The sequence below is a fragment of the Triticum dicoccoides genome, chromosome 6B (genome assembly GCF_002162155.2).
Source record: "Triticum dicoccoides isolate Atlit2015 ecotype Zavitan chromosome 6B, WEW_v2.0, whole genome shotgun sequence".
Classification (NCBI taxonomy): Eukaryota; Viridiplantae; Streptophyta; class Magnoliopsida; order Poales; family Poaceae; genus Triticum; species Triticum dicoccoides.
The window spans coordinates 484,143,518-484,161,364 of record NC_041391.1 but is presented as its reverse complement, the minus strand read 5'-3'; the positions used below and the strand labels follow the sequence as shown (position 1 = coordinate 484,161,364).

General features: G+C 41.8%; 1 protein-coding gene across 2 annotated transcripts; it reads left to right on the top strand.

The window, feature by feature from the left end:
• The first annotated feature begins 2,329 nt into the window (after positions 1-2,329).
• LOC119326510 lies at positions 2,330-7,690 on the top strand. Of its 2 annotated transcripts, none has more exons than XM_037600148.1 (2): positions 2,330-5,430; positions 7,095-7,690. In XM_037600148.1, exons 1-2 carry the CDS (start codon positions 4,272-4,274, stop codon positions 7,115-7,117), a joined length of 1,182 nt encoding a protein of 393 aa, XP_037456045.1. In that variant the 5' UTR covers positions 2,330-4,271; the 3' UTR covers positions 7,118-7,690. The 2 variants fall into 2 exon arrangements, with proteins under 2 accessions (XP_037456045.1, XP_037456044.1); XM_037600147.1 differs by having other exon boundaries at positions 2,330-5,695.
• Positions 7,691-17,847: the final 10,157 nt, after the last annotated feature.

Sequence of the window (17,847 nt, the reverse complement as noted above, 5' to 3'; positions counted from 1 at the left end):
GACGCAGTTAGCGTCGTATAAAAATTCTATAAGAGAGAACATATGGAACAACTTGTTGGCTTCATAAGAGATTCATCCCAAATAAGTGAAAAAAGTTGTAAATATATTTTATTTTCTAAAAATTAGAAGAGAATAAATAGAGTATTATGTTGAAAATCCAAGAAAATTCCTCGATGCATATGTAGTATCTAAATGCAAAAAATTAAGGTAAAAATAAAAAATAAAAAAGTAAGTGCCATGGTCACCATCACCATAGCTTTCTATGAATGATTTGAATAATTTCTTCATCATATTTTCGCACGACCTTTCAATGATACATAGCCAAACACAATTTATTACCCTCATTAAAGTAGAAAAATTGTTTAGTACCTTTTGTAATGACAAATATTAAACTAAAAATGCCACTTGTTATGACATAATTTTGTTCTCCTACTTTTTGAGCAACCAAAAGGGACTCAAGTGGGTGATAACTCTTTTGTGCTTGAGAAGTTAGTTTGAATAGCTAGTGATATTTGTTTGCTTTCATCAGGTGAAAATGTTTAGTGCATGACTCTTCTACTTGAACCACTATGGGGAACAAGATAAATAACCCTATCTTTTTGTGAAAATGAACAGATATGGTATAAAAGTTCACTGAAAGTACAAAGCATCTTAAACATAAAAAAATTACATCGAGATTTTGAGACCATCAAATAACCACTACTGCCGCCAGAACGAGCTGTCAACGCTCCACTGTTTCCGCTCTCGTAACAGAGCCGGCTTGACCTTGTCGATGTCAACCGAGAAATCTTCGCGCACGTGTTCCTAAGGGGAACATCCTGGAGCCGTAGTCGTAGCAGTTGTACTCTTGCATAGATCTGTGTAACCAGTGACACCAAATCTTGCCACTAGACGAGAAACCCTAACCTCATCGCTCCAAGGAGACGGCAAAAGTCTACGTCGGAGCTCCTTAACTACGTCTAAATGGCTGGACTTGAGGGGGGACATAGCCGAAAGATAGGCCTGAAAAAGAGACACCACCATCCGCCCGAGCGCCCCTCCTGCGAGGACTAAAAAACCCTAACCTAAACAACTAACCAGAGCGGATGCACCGGGGTTCCGCTCTCTGCCACTGGCCGCCGGAGCGATAAGCAGAGGGAATGCGAATCCACGGGCTCGCCGTTAAGTCTCGAGGGAGAAGCTTGCCCAACCAACCTAGGGTTACGAGAGGAAACAAGATAAAGACGTGGCTAATATTTTTAATAAATATAGCTCTATTCTATAGCCTCATAAGGCCCAAGTAGAGAAACCCACCCATTTTATGCACCGAAATCATATAGTGGGGATGAACTATTTAGGATACTAGATTATGTTGTGATTATGTGTGTATCGTTGTTTCTACCACAACAACAATTTATATCTCAAATAAAATTTAAAAATAAATAAGATAATTACATTTTAGAACATATGTACAAGCTTAGGTCATATACACAAGATGGTTGGGAAAATCAATTATTTGTGAGCGCAAAAAATTCTGACTCTAATTTTTCTATGGTTTCCAGGGTTCATTTAAGTGTTTTTGTTATTTTATTACTGTAATTATAATTTTTTTATTGTAAGTCTATGTAATAATGTTATAAACTGGGAATTCTAATAAAATTTTGCATAGACTGTCACGTGGGGCCAAAATGAAGCAGGTCCATCAGCCGCCAATGAAGGACAAAATATCAATGTGAAAAGATTAGCGAGGGCGGAGCGCGCGGGGAGGCAAAATTCTCAGTGCCTTACGCGGGGTGTCAAATTTTGATCGATTTAACCCTGCATCAAACACAAGGACCTAACCCCGTCCCTTATCCCACTCTGTGCGCCGCCCCCATCCCATCGTCGCCACCCCGCATCCCTCTTACTCCTCCTTGAGCCTCCTGCATCGCATACTCATAGCAGCACCATCCAGATCCGTCAAAGACGGTGAGTCGCCCTTCTCTCATAGCAGGTGATCAACACATTTCATATACATCTTTTGGCACTGAAATATGCGGTTTATTGAGTTATACTCATTCATTTCTTGCTATGAATTGTTGAATTTGTGAATGATAATCATATAAAGGGGTCATTTACTACTCAGTGGTTTGTTTTGCAGAAAAGTGCGAGAAGGCACTATAAACTTCAAGATACGGACTAAGTGGCTAAGAGAACGAAGAAGAGGAGGAAGAATGGACTTGTGCGAGAAGAAACAAAGTAACCAGGGGGGGCAACTTGAGAAGAGAGGGATGTTCTTGCGAAGGAAAAAGGAAGTAGGAGGGCCATTGTGCAAATGGAAGATCAGATCGAGGGGTCAAAATCCCTAGTCCATCTCCAATTCCCCTCGGGCCTGGCCATATCTCCATCTCTCTTCTCCCCCACCACTTCTTCCACCTCAGGCCGCTGCCACGGCGAGGCCGGCGTGGTGGTGCGCCTCCGCAGCCCAGCCACCACCATCTCCATCCATCTCCACTGCGCCACCATCCACATCAGCGCCGCTGCGCCATCCATTCACCAGCACCACCATCGCCTCCTGCCACCACTCCACCAGCGCCGCCACCAGCGCCCACCTCGCGAGCCCCTCCTTCTTCCTCTCGACCTCCTACTGCTGCCTTCTCTTCTTCCACGCAACCTGCTGCTGCTCCTTCTTCCTATTCGCCCCTGCTGCTCTTCTTGCTGAAGCCCTCTTTCCTTGCCCCGCTGCTCCTCCTCCTTCAATCCCTTTGCCGCTGTTCTTCTCCTTGTCCCTACTACTGCTGCTGAACCGCTCCTCCTCTTGTTGTGTCTCTGCTGCTCGCTGCTACTCTAGCTGCTGCTCCTAGTTCTTCTCTGAACGAAAACTGCTGCTGCTTCTCTCCTCTCTTACTTCTTGCAAATTTCTGAAAACTGCTAGGTGAACCTTGTGTACTGTTCCGAACAATTAATTTGTGCCTTGAGATGCTTATGTAATATTCAGATTTGAAGTGTACTTGCAACCTGATGTTTGCTCTGTTTAAGTACTTGTATAATATAGTGCATGTGTTCTGAGATCTGACTAGTTGAGGCTTTGTTACTTTGAGAGATACTTGATCTATTATATTTTGGTTCTGTCAATTAGTATTCTGCTAGTATATGTGTGTGTGTGTGTAATTCATCAAAAATATTGTTGTGTGCTGATGATTAGTGTCCGGTTTACTGTTTTTGTGATATATACATATATGTGTGTGTTAAGTTCATGTCCTTTTTACTTCTCTTGTCATTGATGTTAGCTTGTGTTAGTATCTTAATTTCTCAAGAATTACAAAAATACCAAAAAGAAAGTTAGTAAAATCTGAATCTACCTTTGCTTATCCGCATTTCCATTGGCGACAATCTTGATAGTTTAGGTTTATTTTCTGTTCCCTTCATCTGAATTGTATTACCGTGCTTTAGCCGAATATAGTTGCCGTCGCCTAGTCCCTGAGGAGAGCACGACACTCGTAGTTTGGGGCGTAAAAACCCCGCTATATTACAATTGATCATTTTGGCGCCGTTGCCGGGGACTAGCATCGAGCGATTGTGCGAAGCTATAGACTAGGCTTAGTATAGTTTTTGTTTAAATTTTCAGTCAAATTTATTTCTGTGTTTCTTTTAACTTTTTACTTTTTGTTGCTTCGGCTTATTAGGATACTAACCCTCTCACCTGTGTTTGATGTTTGTGAGCGTGTGTAGGATATCTTACTATTTGTAGGCTGATTGATAGTTGCACTTGAACACATGGCTTTAGTACGTGATCTTTGGTTGCCAAGTAGTTTGGACACGATGACAGGGCCAATTTGGCCATCTATTGTGGCCGAAAATTTTGAGTTGAGGCCTGGACTTATTGCTCGTCTTGCAGAATCACTTTAGAGGATTACCCAATGAAGACCCTCATGAGCACATTAGTAATGTTCTGGAGTATGCCAATACAGTCCAGTACCATGGCGTTTCCCAAGATGCTATGAAGTGTATGTTGTTCACATTCTCTCTCAGAGATGCTGCTAAGGACTGGTATTATTCTTTGCCATCAAGATCATGCACTTGGGGTGATATTTCGCAAGCTTTCCTGCATAGATATTTTCCACTTTACAAGCAAGCCGCAATTCGTGACCAGATCCTCAGTTTTGCGCAAGATGGAAGTGAAAGCTTGTATGCTGCTTGGGAGAGATATAAGTATTTTGCTTAGAAAATGTCCTAATCATGGGTAAAAGGATTGGTTAGTGCTTCTGATATTCTATAGAGGGCTGACACATGCTTCAAGAGATCTTATTGATATGTCAGCTGGTGGAACAATCATGAACAAGACTGTCGAGGGTGCAATTATTCTCATTGAGAGCATTGCCTTCCACCAAATGCAATGGGGTTATGAAAGGCCTAGTTCAAATCCGAAGGTTGCAAGCTGTGTGCAATCAGAAGCTGTGTGTTCCATAAGTGAACAGAAATCATCCATGGTGCCTAATATTCAAAACCAGCATGTTTTATTCCAGGGACAACAACATTTCAGAATTGAATTAGAGCCTCCATATGGAAACATTGATCCTACTTCAATTATCCTTGATGATTATTATGATATTTTCCAAGATGATGCAACCACTTTAGATCAGATGGATACCACAGTAGCAGATCCAATACCTCATGGCAGTGAAACTGTTCAGAATGAGTCAAAGTTGCAAGAAGAGGTTTATGAGGAACCTACTCTGATTGACGCTAAGTTGAGACAGCAAGATATGGAGAAATTCACTTGTGTTAGTCAACTATGTGACTGGTGGAATTTAGTCGTGTCACCAATTGCCCACACTTGTGTTACAACTGTATCTGGACTATTTGTCAAGAAGAAATCATTAGCTCCACCAGTGTTTACCTCTATCACAGTTAAAGAGAGTATCTCAGAGAAGAATAGTGAAGATGGGATTCCAACTCCTGCACATATAATTAAGCAAGTCGGAGACATTCCAAGGAGAGAGATACAAGAGGTTGAGTCAAATTTAGAAGAGCTGATACTTCAATATCCTGAGAATATCCCATGTGTTGCTGAGCTGCATGAATGGTGGAAGTCATCGGTGCCTCTGTTGAAACTTAGCAGTGATGGTGATGAGGAGAACATTGCTCAGAAAGACAGCGAGGTAGTGATCTCAGCACCCCTACCAGATCATGTTAGTGAATATTCACAGATGGGGACATTTCGGACTCAATTAGGTGTTGCTGGTAGTAGCACCATAGAAGATCCAGAGGAAGAGAGACCTCAACTTGAAGAAGAAATACTCGAAGCCAAGGCACAAGATGATCCAGAGCTCAACTACCCAAGTGATCAAGTCGAAGACCTTGAAGAGCCAATGTATATCCTTCCTGAAGAAGTAAAAGAAATTGTTGTAGTTGAACTTGAAGAACCAGAAATTCATTTGCCCATCGTCATACAAGAGCATGATGTAGCAGGTTTATCTAATCCTCTCGATGACATGCGTCCTTATGATTCCTTTGCTTCTACCTTGCATTGCATGATGCCATCTGTTAAAGTAGATTTGAAGAAGCATTTGCTTGGATATGATCATATATACCCTGTTAGTGGCATTACTCTCATTTGTGATGATCACAGGTACTTTCCTCATGCTAGTTCTATGCTTAATGAAACATATCATTCCCGCCTGTCACGCGGGTGACCCGGGTTCGATCCCCGGCAACGGCGCCAAAATGATCTATTGTAAGTGTAGTGGAATATTTTGCCCAAACTACGGATGTCGTGTTCTCCTCAGGGACTAGGCGACGACAGTCGTGCTCGGCTAAAGCTAGATCAGACGAAAAGGTTTTTGATATTGCAAGAGAAACGAAAATAAAGCAAGTTTGTTCCAGAAAATCAACAAACAAAGAAAATGCAAAATAGTAAAGGGAGGTTCAGATATTACTCACTATCTTTTTGGTAGCACTTGAGAAATAGAAACTACAGGGGGACAACTTCAACAAAGGGAACTAACAAGACAAGAACACATATATGTATATAAAACTAGCAAGTATAAGACACACGGAAGGAACAAGATTAGGGACAGCATACAATTATTTCACATCACATATACATGTCACATATGTCACTGGTACATAGCTAGCACATTGAACTTGAGATTAAAAACAATCACACCTCTGACTTCACAAAGAGCAGTCTCACTACAAAATAAAATCACAGGTAGTAATCTGAATCTATAGTTCTATACAACCCACGAACTGACAGTCACATATAAATCTAGCACAAAACAGTTTGCAATTGAACAAGCCTCAACACTAATTGTTCACTGGACACAACAATATGTTTTTTATGAATTACACACACACACGAACACACACGCACGAACACTCACACACACCAACACAGGCACACGCACACACACGGAGAGCAGCGGGTGTTGGAAAGAGCAGCAGTAGATTGGGGGAAGCAGCAAGGTGGAGAGTGGTGCTGGTGGTGATGGATGGCAGCGGTGGCTCGGTGGTGAAGTGGAGCGGGTGGAGGTGCTGGGTGGCGCACCAGCACGCCGGCCTGGCCGTGGCGGCGGCCGGTGGTGGAGAAGAAAGGGAGAGGGAGAGAGATGGGATATGCCAGGCCCAAAGGGGATCGGGGCTGCTGCTAGGGATTTTGACCCCTCCTCTAGTCTGCCACTTTTCTGATTTGGCCCTTCTCCTTTCCTTCTTTCTTCCCAAGTAGATCCCCTCCATCTTAAGTTTTGGCCCCCGGTTTCTTCTTTCCTTGATGCTCATGTCCCTTTCTTCACTTCTTTTCTGCCCTTCTCTCTTCTCAATAGCCACATGGATGGACTCTTGACCATTGATTTGCACTAGCTAAGTCCAAAGCATGCATTGTTTAGAGATCTACTTCACTTGGCATTCTCTAGTCAGCTCACTATTCACTATCTTGCTCTTGTCATATGCCTTTACTTGAGGACAAGTAAAGATTTAAGTGTGGGGGAACTTGATAAGTGCATTTCATATATATAATTTGGCACTCAAATTTAGCATCTATTGTGATATATCCATCCATTCTTGCTATGAATTGTGATATATTTGAATGAAAATCATATAAAAGATCATTTACTCGTTACTTGTTTCTTTTGCAGAAAAGTGCGATGAGGCACTATAATCGTCAAGAGTCCATCCATGTGGCTATTGAGAAGAGAGAAGGGCAGGAAAGAAGTGAAGAAAGGGACATGAGCATCAAGGAAAGAAGAAACCGGGGGCCAAAACTTAAGATGGAGGGGATCTACTTGGGAAGAAAGAAGGAAAGGAGAAGGGCCAAATCAGAAAAGTGGCAGACTAGAGGAGGGGTCAAAATCCCTAGCAGCAGCCCCGATCCCCTTTGGGCCTGGCATATCCGATCTCTCTCCCTCTCCCCTTCTTCTCCACCACCGGCCGCCGCCACGGCCAGGCCGGCGTGGTGGTGCGCCACCCAGCACCTCCACCCGCTCCACTTCACCACCGAGCCACCGCTGCCATCCATCACCACCAGCACCACTCTCCACCTCGCTGCTTCCCCCAATCTACTGCTGCTCTTTCCAACACCCGTTGCTCTCTGTGTGTGTGCATGTGCGTGTGTTGGTGTGTGTGAGTGTTCGTGCGTGTGTGTGTGTAATTCATAAAAAACATATTGTTGTGTCCAGTGAACAATTAGTGTTGAGACTTGTTCAATTGCAAATTGTTTTGTGCTAGATTTATATGTGACTGTCAGTTCGTGGGTTGTATAGATTCAGATTACTACCTGTGATTTTACTCGAGATGACTCAACTTTGTACTAATTTTAGTACAAAATTAGTACAAAGTTGGGTCAACTTTGTACTAACTTTAGTACAAAATTAGTACAAAGTTGGGTCATCTATTTTGGAACGGAGGGAGTATTTTGTAGTGAGACTGCTCTTTGTGAAGTCAGAGGTGTGATTGTTTTTAATCTCAAGTTCAATGTGCTATCTATGTACCAGTGACATATGTGACATGTATATGTGATGTGAAATAATTGTATGCTGTCCTAATCTTGTTCCTTCCGTGTGTCTTATACTTGCTAGTTTTATATACATATATGTGTTCTTGTCTTGTTAGTTCCCTTTGTTGAAGTTGTCCCCCTGTAGTTTCTATTTCTCAAGTGCTAGGAAAACACCAAAATGATAGTGAGTAATATCTGAACCTCCCTTTACTATTTTGCATTTTCTTTGTTTGTTGATTTTCTGGAACAAACTTGTTTTATTTTCGTTTCTCTTGCAATATCAAAAACCTTTTTGTCTGATCTAGCTTCGTCCACAATAGACGCTGCATGGATCTCTAGTGACGGCATAGTGGTGACGTGGGTCTCGACGAGGAGAGGAAATTGCACAAACCACCACTTATTGGGGCTGGTGTTGCGCAAAACACCTACTATACGGGTTTGTTGCAGAAAACACCGCATATTGGTGTAATACATTGCAGATAGGTCTAATCTAGTATTTGGATGCATTGACATAATTACTGACAAATGGGTCCCGCTCGTAAGTGCACATGTGACAATAAAACCGGCCACATCAGCCAACATATTAGACTGTCATTATCTCCAAAACCTGTGGTCCAGTTAAGCCGAAACTTTCCTAGATTAGTATTGAATATATGTAGTATTTACTGAAATTATTTCACATTTTTCTGAAAATGTCAAAAAAATTCACACTTTTCTAAAATTGTTAACTTTTGAACCCAAATTTAAATGAAGCAAGTTCGGCATGAGATCACCAACACAAAAACATGGTAGATATTGTTCCCATTAGATTTTAGCATCAAGTAGCTGGCATGAAAGTTGGATAAAGGATAATAATCAGATATGTTGCTGAAACAAAATTTATACCGACACAAGGGACAAGGCCTTAAACACATGTCAAAATCAAGCGCAGAACCTAAGTAATAACAACACAAACGTCCCAAAAAATAGGATCCTAAACAAAAATATGTCGATCAACGGCAAAATTTATCCCAAAAAATGTAAGGGTTTCATGAGGGAGAAGAAGACCTAGGAAGGTAGGGGAGAAGACGAGCATAGCTCAGGTGAGAGGGGGGTGCTTACCCGATGCATATACAAATTTAGTTGTCTCGCACAGATCTTAAAGCAATATTGGAGGACCAGGATAGCAAGGCATGGGTGCAAGTGCTCTAAAAATCTGCGTCCCTCTTTGCTCGAGCCACTATGTATGAGATGATTGTGTCTTGTTTCATCGACATCGGCTTTCAGCCCATCTATTTTTATGAGTCGGCTTCCAGCCCACTTATTAAACTGTTTTTTTAACTCTAGTCTTTTCACTTCTTGGTCTAATATACATTGGCTGATGTGGCCGGGTTTTATTGTCACGCGTGCACTTAGAAGCGGGACCCATTTGTCAGTAATTATGTCAATGCATCCAAATACTAAATTAGACCTATCTGCAACGTATTACACCAATATGTGGTATTTTCCGCAACAAACTCGTATAGTAGGTGTTTTATGCAACACCAGCCCCAATAAGCGGTGGTTTGTGCAATTCCCTCCGACGAGGAAGGCTGCATCACCAGCCTTCATCGAGGCCAAGAACTCATGGAGCTTCAGATCTCCATCAGACCTATCTATAAGGGAATACGGTTAGTTCAAAGTCGTTTGTTTGGCTTTTCCATCCGCTGTTGACATAGCTGCAGGCTGTCGATCTCTGTTTAGCTCCGATGTTAGTGCTGCTGGGTTTGTCCTTGGTGGGGTGGCGACAATGCCTTCAGGTCCACTCACGCCTGGCTGCTGCTGCACGTTCAAGCATGAGCAGTCCCGTCGCCGTCATCACTGGACGAGTGGCAGCCTAGAAGCAGTTTCTATCACAGACGACCGACTGAGATTCATGTGCATAGGAAAAACAGTATGCACGTCATGGATGCATGTTAATATATTTATAGTCTATACCGTCGTGTGTTGGATGCGGTACTTTTTACATGTCGGAGTAGTACTAATAGGTCTCTAATTAATCCAGCGATTCAGCGTGCGTGCGTACTCCTTCGGTTGCTAAATATTTGTCTTTCTAGAAATTTCAACAAATAAGTATATACGGAGCAAAATAAGTGAATCTACACTCTAAAATATGTCTATATACATCCGTATGTGATATTCTATTTGAAATCTCTAAAAAGACAAATATTTAGGAATGGAGGGAGTAGCTAGCAAGAACCGATCAGTCTAATGGTTAGCTTTCTAAATATTGTGTACTCCCTCCATCCGAAAATACTTGTCATCAAAATGAACAAAAAGGAATGTATCTAAAACTAATATACATTCAGATACATCTTTTTTTATTCATTTTGATGACAAATATTTCCGGACGAAGGGAGTACGTTGATTCATTCTTAATCAATTAATACAGATGGAGTTGCTTTGTGCAGGATCATGTCAAAGAGGAATTGCCATCTTTTGTCGTCATCATGGTTGCCCCATGCCGAAAAGTACTCGCGTAGGAATGGGGCCAGGTCGGCGAATCGTGATCAGCGAACTAGAACGTTCGATGGGTTAGTACTGGTTGATGCAATCATATATTTCTACTGATAGTATATATTTTTCATGCGACAAGTATCTTCTATTCTCCACCACATGAAAGTGGGATCCATGTAAAATTTGTGTGAGAATGATGATGCTGATTAAGTGTTGTAGGAGATAGTTGCGCAAAATATGTAAATTTGACATTTAAGTAGTGATATGTTTTTGTACAGTTTACAATGCCAAATTGTTTTAGTTTCTACGACAAGATGGAAATTTGTAAGATGAGATATTAAGGCCTGTCTCGGTGTCAATATATACTAGAAGAAACAGCCTTCAGGTTTTCAATAATAATGTAGAAAATAAGGTGTGTTGATCTTTTGCTAACATAATTGTGAATATATGAGGTAATTACATGTCACAAATATTCTCTAGTAAAGCCTACACTTTTAATGTTATAATTGCTGCTCATGTATTAATAATATGGTTAATTGTAATTGGGCTTATGAGCAGAACAAACTGGATGATCTATAACTCTTTGAAGTGCGACTATTTCCAGTTGTGCCACTCCATTTAATAAAAAAGTTCAGGTAAACTAACATCTCCCGTTATGTGTATTACATGCCAGTTCTATAAAAACTTGGCCATTTGTCCTAAAACTAATCATATGTTTCTTTCCTAACAAGCTTGCTATCATTGGATTTCTAGAAAGTTGAGATCAGACATGGTTGTATTAATATATTGTCTTTTAGAAGTTAGAAAGATAATGGTTGCCTTGCATGTAAGTATGCATTATTGCACTTTTTGTGTATTCATACTTCTCTTATACATCCACATTCAGGTTCACTCACATATATTTTCTCAACAGATAAGGGATATAAAATATAGAATCTTCCAACTTTGGGAGACAATGTGTCTTTGAAGGGGAAAGTCTAAACGTTGGACAAAGCATATTGGATTACAAAGTTATCCAAGCAGCAAGAGGAAGTAGAAAGTATGTCAACCCGTCTACTCTGTATCGAATTTGTTTTATTCAGATCACACAAATCCATGCATTTTGTATATAGTTTGAATTCTCAGTTTCAGTCCTTCCAACATTGCATCCGTCAGATGTGAGTCTAATTGTTGAGTATCACGGGAAACGAAACGGAACCAATGTATGGAATAGTAACTAAAATCAAGATGCCATCTATCTATCATATTATCACTTTACATGCTACTATTGTTGTATCATTACATTGACTGGTGCAACAGAAAAAGTGTTTCCTGAATAATCCTACTTACATTGCTCCACTCTTGGACAAGATGAAGAAGGGAAAATAAGAGTTGTCATTTTGTTATGAAGGATTGGGAGCAGCTAAAGCTTCTTCCACTATGGGATCTAAGACAACCAATGAACAAGGTAATTTTCGCATGTTGTCCTTCCCTATATCTAAGCTCACTTTACATGACTCATTAACTAGAACTTTTTTTATTTCTTGATTGCAGGATCCAAAGAACTAGCTGGACTGTACTCTACATCATGGACAGTTTAGTCTTCATAGTTAATTAGGATGGCTAAATTACATTTGAGTTTCATTTGATGGATATTTGCTATGAGAATTATGAATTTTATGAATATACATATCATACATATGGTTTTGAATATTGTCACAATAGTTTCTCGCTACAAAGATTTCACCTGTTGTGATACCTATTTATCACTACCAAGACAAGTATGTTGCAATTTCCTGTTATGACGACTGGAATATTTGTTGCCATAAGTTAATGCCACAAGTGCAATGGGTCGTGGCAACATGCCTAAGGCCATGAAAACAAGGAGTGTTGCCATAGTTTATTGCCACAAGTGTAGTGGGTCGTGGCAACATGCCTAATGCCACGAAAACAAGGATTGTTGCCATAGTGTATTCCCACAAGTGTAGTGGGTCGCGGCAACATGCCTAATGCCACGAAAACAAGGATTGTTGCCATAGTTTATTGCCACAATTGACTATCGCCACAGAAAAGTAATGCGCCACGAAACGACCGTCGTTGCCATAGGTTGTTGCCACAAATGTCTATCGCTACGAGATATCAGTCACCATGATTCATTACATGTTGCATTAAGTCTATCTCCACAAATCAAATTGTGGCATCAGGTGAGTGTTGCCACGGGAAAACATGTGGCAACTTTCTGCATGGATGTTGCAATAGCACACATTATTGTCACGATTGCTTTTTTGTGGTAATAACCTATTACATGCATCCAGTCACAACGGCTCCCAACGAATGTCGTTTCATGGCAATAGGTACTTATTGCCACGAAACAACCTTATTGCCACGAAACAACATGTATTGCAACAAACCATTTTGTTGCAATAGACCCGGATCCTTGTAGTGTGGGTTGATGGGCCTTGGCCTCCTGTTCTTCAGAGATGTTTGTCCAAGTTATGGGAAATGTTCCATGAGCAGAACTGTGGAAGGGTACTTGACAAGGAGAAGTTTGAGAAGGAGTTGGCCAAGGTTAAGAGTAAACATGAAAGGGAGTTGGCCAAGCTTAAGATGGAAAATGACAAGCTTTGCATTGAGTACACCAAGCTTGTTGATGACGTATCCAAGATGTTTGATTGGCAGGATGGTAGGGTGTACAAGAAGGTGAACTAGAAACAAGTGGAGGAGGAAGATCTTGAGAAGAAAAGAAGGAGGAGCTAGAGGAGAAAGCTAAGTTGGAGGTGCAGATGGAAAAACTTAAACTTGCAAATGAGCAGAGGTGCATTTTGCAGAGCCAAGCTGATATCATCAAGAACACCAGGAAGGCTATGAAGGATGTTCAAGTTGACAGAGATGTTCTTAAGAAGGAGAAGGCAAAGATTGAGCAAGTTGTTGCTGAGCTGCTGAAAGATGGGTATGGCAGCAAGGAGAAGTTAGAGCAAATCAAGGCCATCCTTGAGTCATGAAGTTGTTGTGATATGTTGGTGAAGTAAGTACATCCAAGGCCTATATATAAGGATGTGGCCTAACTGTCTGAAGTGAGTCTATGGGTGTACATTTTGGGGGAATGTGAAGTTAACCTAGTGTTTGGCGCTGCATTTGAACTTTAGTTTGTTATGTAAGAACCTTATTTACTATGTACTTAAGTATGTTATCCAATGCTATTAAGTGTTGTAATGGATCTCCAATGTTATTAAGTGTTGTAATTGATCTTCTATGCTATGGTTTTTAGTAAGGTATGTCATTTGGTTAGCCTACATATATTATCTGTGTGGTAATTGGGCTTAGTGGGCCACTAGTCTCTGACCAAATGCAACCCTAGGCCTACTAAAACACAACCCCCTCTGTCAATATAAACCCCTCTCCACCCCCACCCTTTCCCAGTCACTCCAGCAGCCTCCACCAAAAACAAACCCTAGAGATGGATCCTGACATGGGAGATGTCATATAGGAGGAGGGGGAGGCCGTGGAGGTTAGGGCTGCAACAGCACAAAGGAGGAGGAGGAGGAGGAGGCGCAGGCACAGGGCACATGAGGCGGACCAGGATGAGCATGAACATGAGTACAACCGTCGCCTCTCCGACAAGGTACTAGAGAAATGCAATGCTCAAGAACTTGAGCTAGTTTTCCCTGGTGGCAGGGGAAGGACGTTCATGCAGATCATTAGCTGGGCAAGGAGAAGAGCAGCCATGACTCCCCATCCAGCTACTAGGGCTAAGTGGGCTCGTTTCTTTGCGCGTTATGACTGATGCGTAGTAATCTGAATCTATCTATCTTTCTATCTGTAAGTCTATGCGAGAGAGAGTTGTGGTATTATTTGTAAGATTTTGATCAATGTATGCTACTCTCAATGACTCTATCTATATCTCAATTTCTCTGAATCAATGTAAGATTTGGATGAGAATCAATGTATGCTACTCTCAATGACTCTATGTATATCTCAATTACTATGAATCAACACCATCAAGTGTTATATGTCAAGATGCAAATAAAGTTGAGATGCAGATAACCAAGTGCTGAATCCACAAACAATATCATATTACACATAGTGACTGAATCCACATAGTGACTGAATACAGAACCAAGTACTTAGTGAAGCAGTGTTATTACAAACCAAATTCAACAGTTCACTTGCATACAGAACCAAGGAAAACAGAGCAGTTCACATGCAACCACTTTAGCTAGTTAGCACTTGCATAAAAGTAATCCTTCAACCTCTCAGATGGCTTCCTGAACCTCTTTGACCCATCCTGCACATCACTTCTAACAAATTGTCCAGGAGCAATGAAAGATCCATTGCCATCTCTATTGGTAGAAGCTGATCTGGTGTTCTTTGCTGGAGAAGACCTTGATGACCTGGTGTTATTTGCTGCTGAAGAAATGGTTGTGCTCCTCTTCTTGGGAAGTGGTATTGGTGTTGCTGAAGAGGTGTTGGTCTTGCTCTTCTTGAGAGGTGCTGCTGCTGGTGTAGCCTCAATGTTGGTCCTGCTCTTCTTGGAGGCTGATGCTTTTCCTGTTGTTGTACCTGGTGCTGCTACTGATGTGGAAGCAACCCTCTTCCTTGACCTACAAGTTGTCCGTGTTGACTCATTCATTGTTGCATGAGCTGTTGGTGCAGAGGCAGTAGGTACCCTTGGTGGCCTTTGTGCTCTTGCAACCATTGAAGAACCAGACTCAGAGTAATTAGCTCTATTTCTTCTGGTACATCTTCATCTTCTTCTTCTGGTACATCTTCATCTGCTTCTTCTTCTACATCTTCTTCTTCCATAACTGTTTTCCCCTTGTTCAAATTGCAGCTTTGCTGTGTGTTCAGATAGGGCTCACCAGGGGTTACATCTAGCAAACTAGCATTAGAGGCAGGGAAGAGAACACCTTCTTGTGAAACTCTGTAAACAACAGGCTCACCAACATGACTAATGGGGATCTGTTCCTCAAGCGAGATGTGATCCATATTAACATCTGATGGACTTGGATCAGTAGCTTTTCTGACTGTGATGTTCAGGAGCTTCTTATCAACAAATAAGTCAAACATTTCCTCTAATGCCTCCTCACTATCCAGTATCTCCACCCCCTCCAACCCCTTTCCCTCTTCCTTTACATAAGTCAGAAAAGCATCCATTCCATACCCCTCCAACTCAAGTAATGATAATATGGTCAGATAACTGATATCTGGAGAAACTAAATACTTTCTCTCCATATTATCTGTTCCTTGAAAATGTAGCCTCATGTCCCAAATCTCATCATCTAAGCTGTAGGAGATTAAATTGACAAACAATTATTTTTCAACTAACTGAAACTTAAAACAATGACCAACATTACTGCACTATCTTCTAATTAGAGTGAATACACTGAACACACTATTTTCTAATTATAGTGAATGCACTGACCAAATGCACTGAACATTATTGAACAATTATTTTTAAAGGTAGTAATTACATTGACATAACCAATAAAATGCAGTAGCATGCCTACAACAAACAATTACACTGCTCATTCGCAATACTGCACTATCTTCTAACCCTAATTCAAGTACTTGTTTCCTAACAAAAACTATCATCTTCTAACCATAATTTTTAAATTTGAACTAAACGTATGAATGACCCAAAAATTTCTTACCTCACTCCACCAGACGACGACGCCCACCTGTTTCCGCCCTCTGGATCTGCGTGGATGCACTTTCGTCACTGCCCTAGCTGCGCGGACTGCTGGATCTGAGCTCGCCGGATCTACCCGAGCCTCGGGCGATGATGGCTGCGCCGACCGCTGCGCCGGGAAGCTCGAGCTGCCTAGCCATTTGTCAACCTCTGAATGTCCACCGCCCTCCAGGCCAGTGACGCCTTGGCTCAATAGCTCGCTGCCGACGGCATCTGGCTGCGGCGCCACCATCGCCCACCTAGGTCGTCACTGCCGGGGAGAGGAGGGGGAGACTGAGAGGGAGTGCGGCCCGACCGGCTCCATTGGTTCCGACCGGACCAGTCGGGCTAACGGCCGTCAACGGCTGCGCCGTGAGCGCGCATGGCCACGTGGCCTGACCGGTGGGGCTAGCACGTCAGGAAAACGGTTAAAACGCTAGTGACTGATATTTTGGGTTTTTTGAAACAGTCGACCGCGCATTTGGTAGTTTTTTGAGAAAAAATAAAATCTAGTAGTTTTTGGAATCCTAGCCTGTAAACTAGTAATTTTATGCTATTTACTCAAGTCGCGGCTCTCGCACGCGTGTGTTTCCTGCTGAATCGACCAAATAGAGGATCGATCAGCTGTTGTGCGTACATTGTATATCTTACCAAGCTGATAGATAACTAGTTAGCTTTGGCTATCAACGTGGTTGTGTGTGCTAGCTTTGCACATACGAATTGGAGGCTATAGCCGTGCATCCCGGCGTAAAAAACTTCATCGGGATCATCGCAAGCGTTGTTATCACTAAGCTTGGAGCTCGGTCAATGGAGAAGAACGACGTGAGACTGAAACTGTTTTTGTGCAGCGCAACTTTCTGCTGCTTCTCTCTTTCTCCTTTTATTCATTTGATCAATAAGTAGCAAGTGAAGTCTATAAAGCGGTGCAGGGGTGGAGATACAATGTCCCTAGACTGGGGCTCTGAAGCTTTGGAGCTCTACGTTGTGCTTTACTGCCCTGATGCGGCCTTTTGCTTCATTATGGTATCCACCCTGTTTGGTGTTTGACTCTATGCTCTTTTGCTTAAACCTTTTTCGAGGCTGTATGCGGCCTGAGGTCCTGTACCAGTTCTGGCTTCTAGATTCTAGTGTTTTCTACTCCCTCCATCCCATAATGTAAGATATTTTGTTGACACTATACTAGTGTCAAAAAACGTTTTATATTATGGGACGGAGGGAATAGTTTCTAGTTCTAGCGCTGTGGTTTCAGGGCTTTTGCTGTCGGATGATAACTGCTACTTGTAGCTCGCTTTCGGTTTCCCTTAATGAAAATCGGAAGGGGAAACCCTTCTTTGCTCAAAAAAAAAATGAGGCGGCAGTCAAGCAGTGGTAATTCTAGCAGGGCTAGGTCGATCGTTGAGTGTTTCATTAAAGCATTTGCTTCATTTTGACGGAAATTGGCCTTGTTTTTATCTGAAGAGAACCTCCGAAGATTAAAGTCGCCGATGATTAGACACGGTGTCGAGTCGTCTTGTTTGACTGATTTTAGTTCGTCGATAAAGGATTGTTTAGAGAGCGACTAGAGAGAGCATAAACATTTGTGATGGCGGTTGTTAGAAGGGAGAGAGTGGTTTGGTGCGGAATATGATGAATGTATCATTGAGCCTCGAGGGAGAGTATATATTGAATACAAGACTTGGAAGGCAAGAAGGCTCTCCTGGAGATAAGGTAGGAGACAGATTACAAATTTTAGACTACCAAATACAAATAACCCAAATATATCTCTAACATCCCG

Excerpts from the sequence above, each read along its gene's own strand:
- LOC119326510 (XM_037600147.1), top strand. The coding sequence starts at position 4,272 with ATGTCAGCTGGTGGAACAATCATGAACAAGACTGTCGAGGGTGCAATT.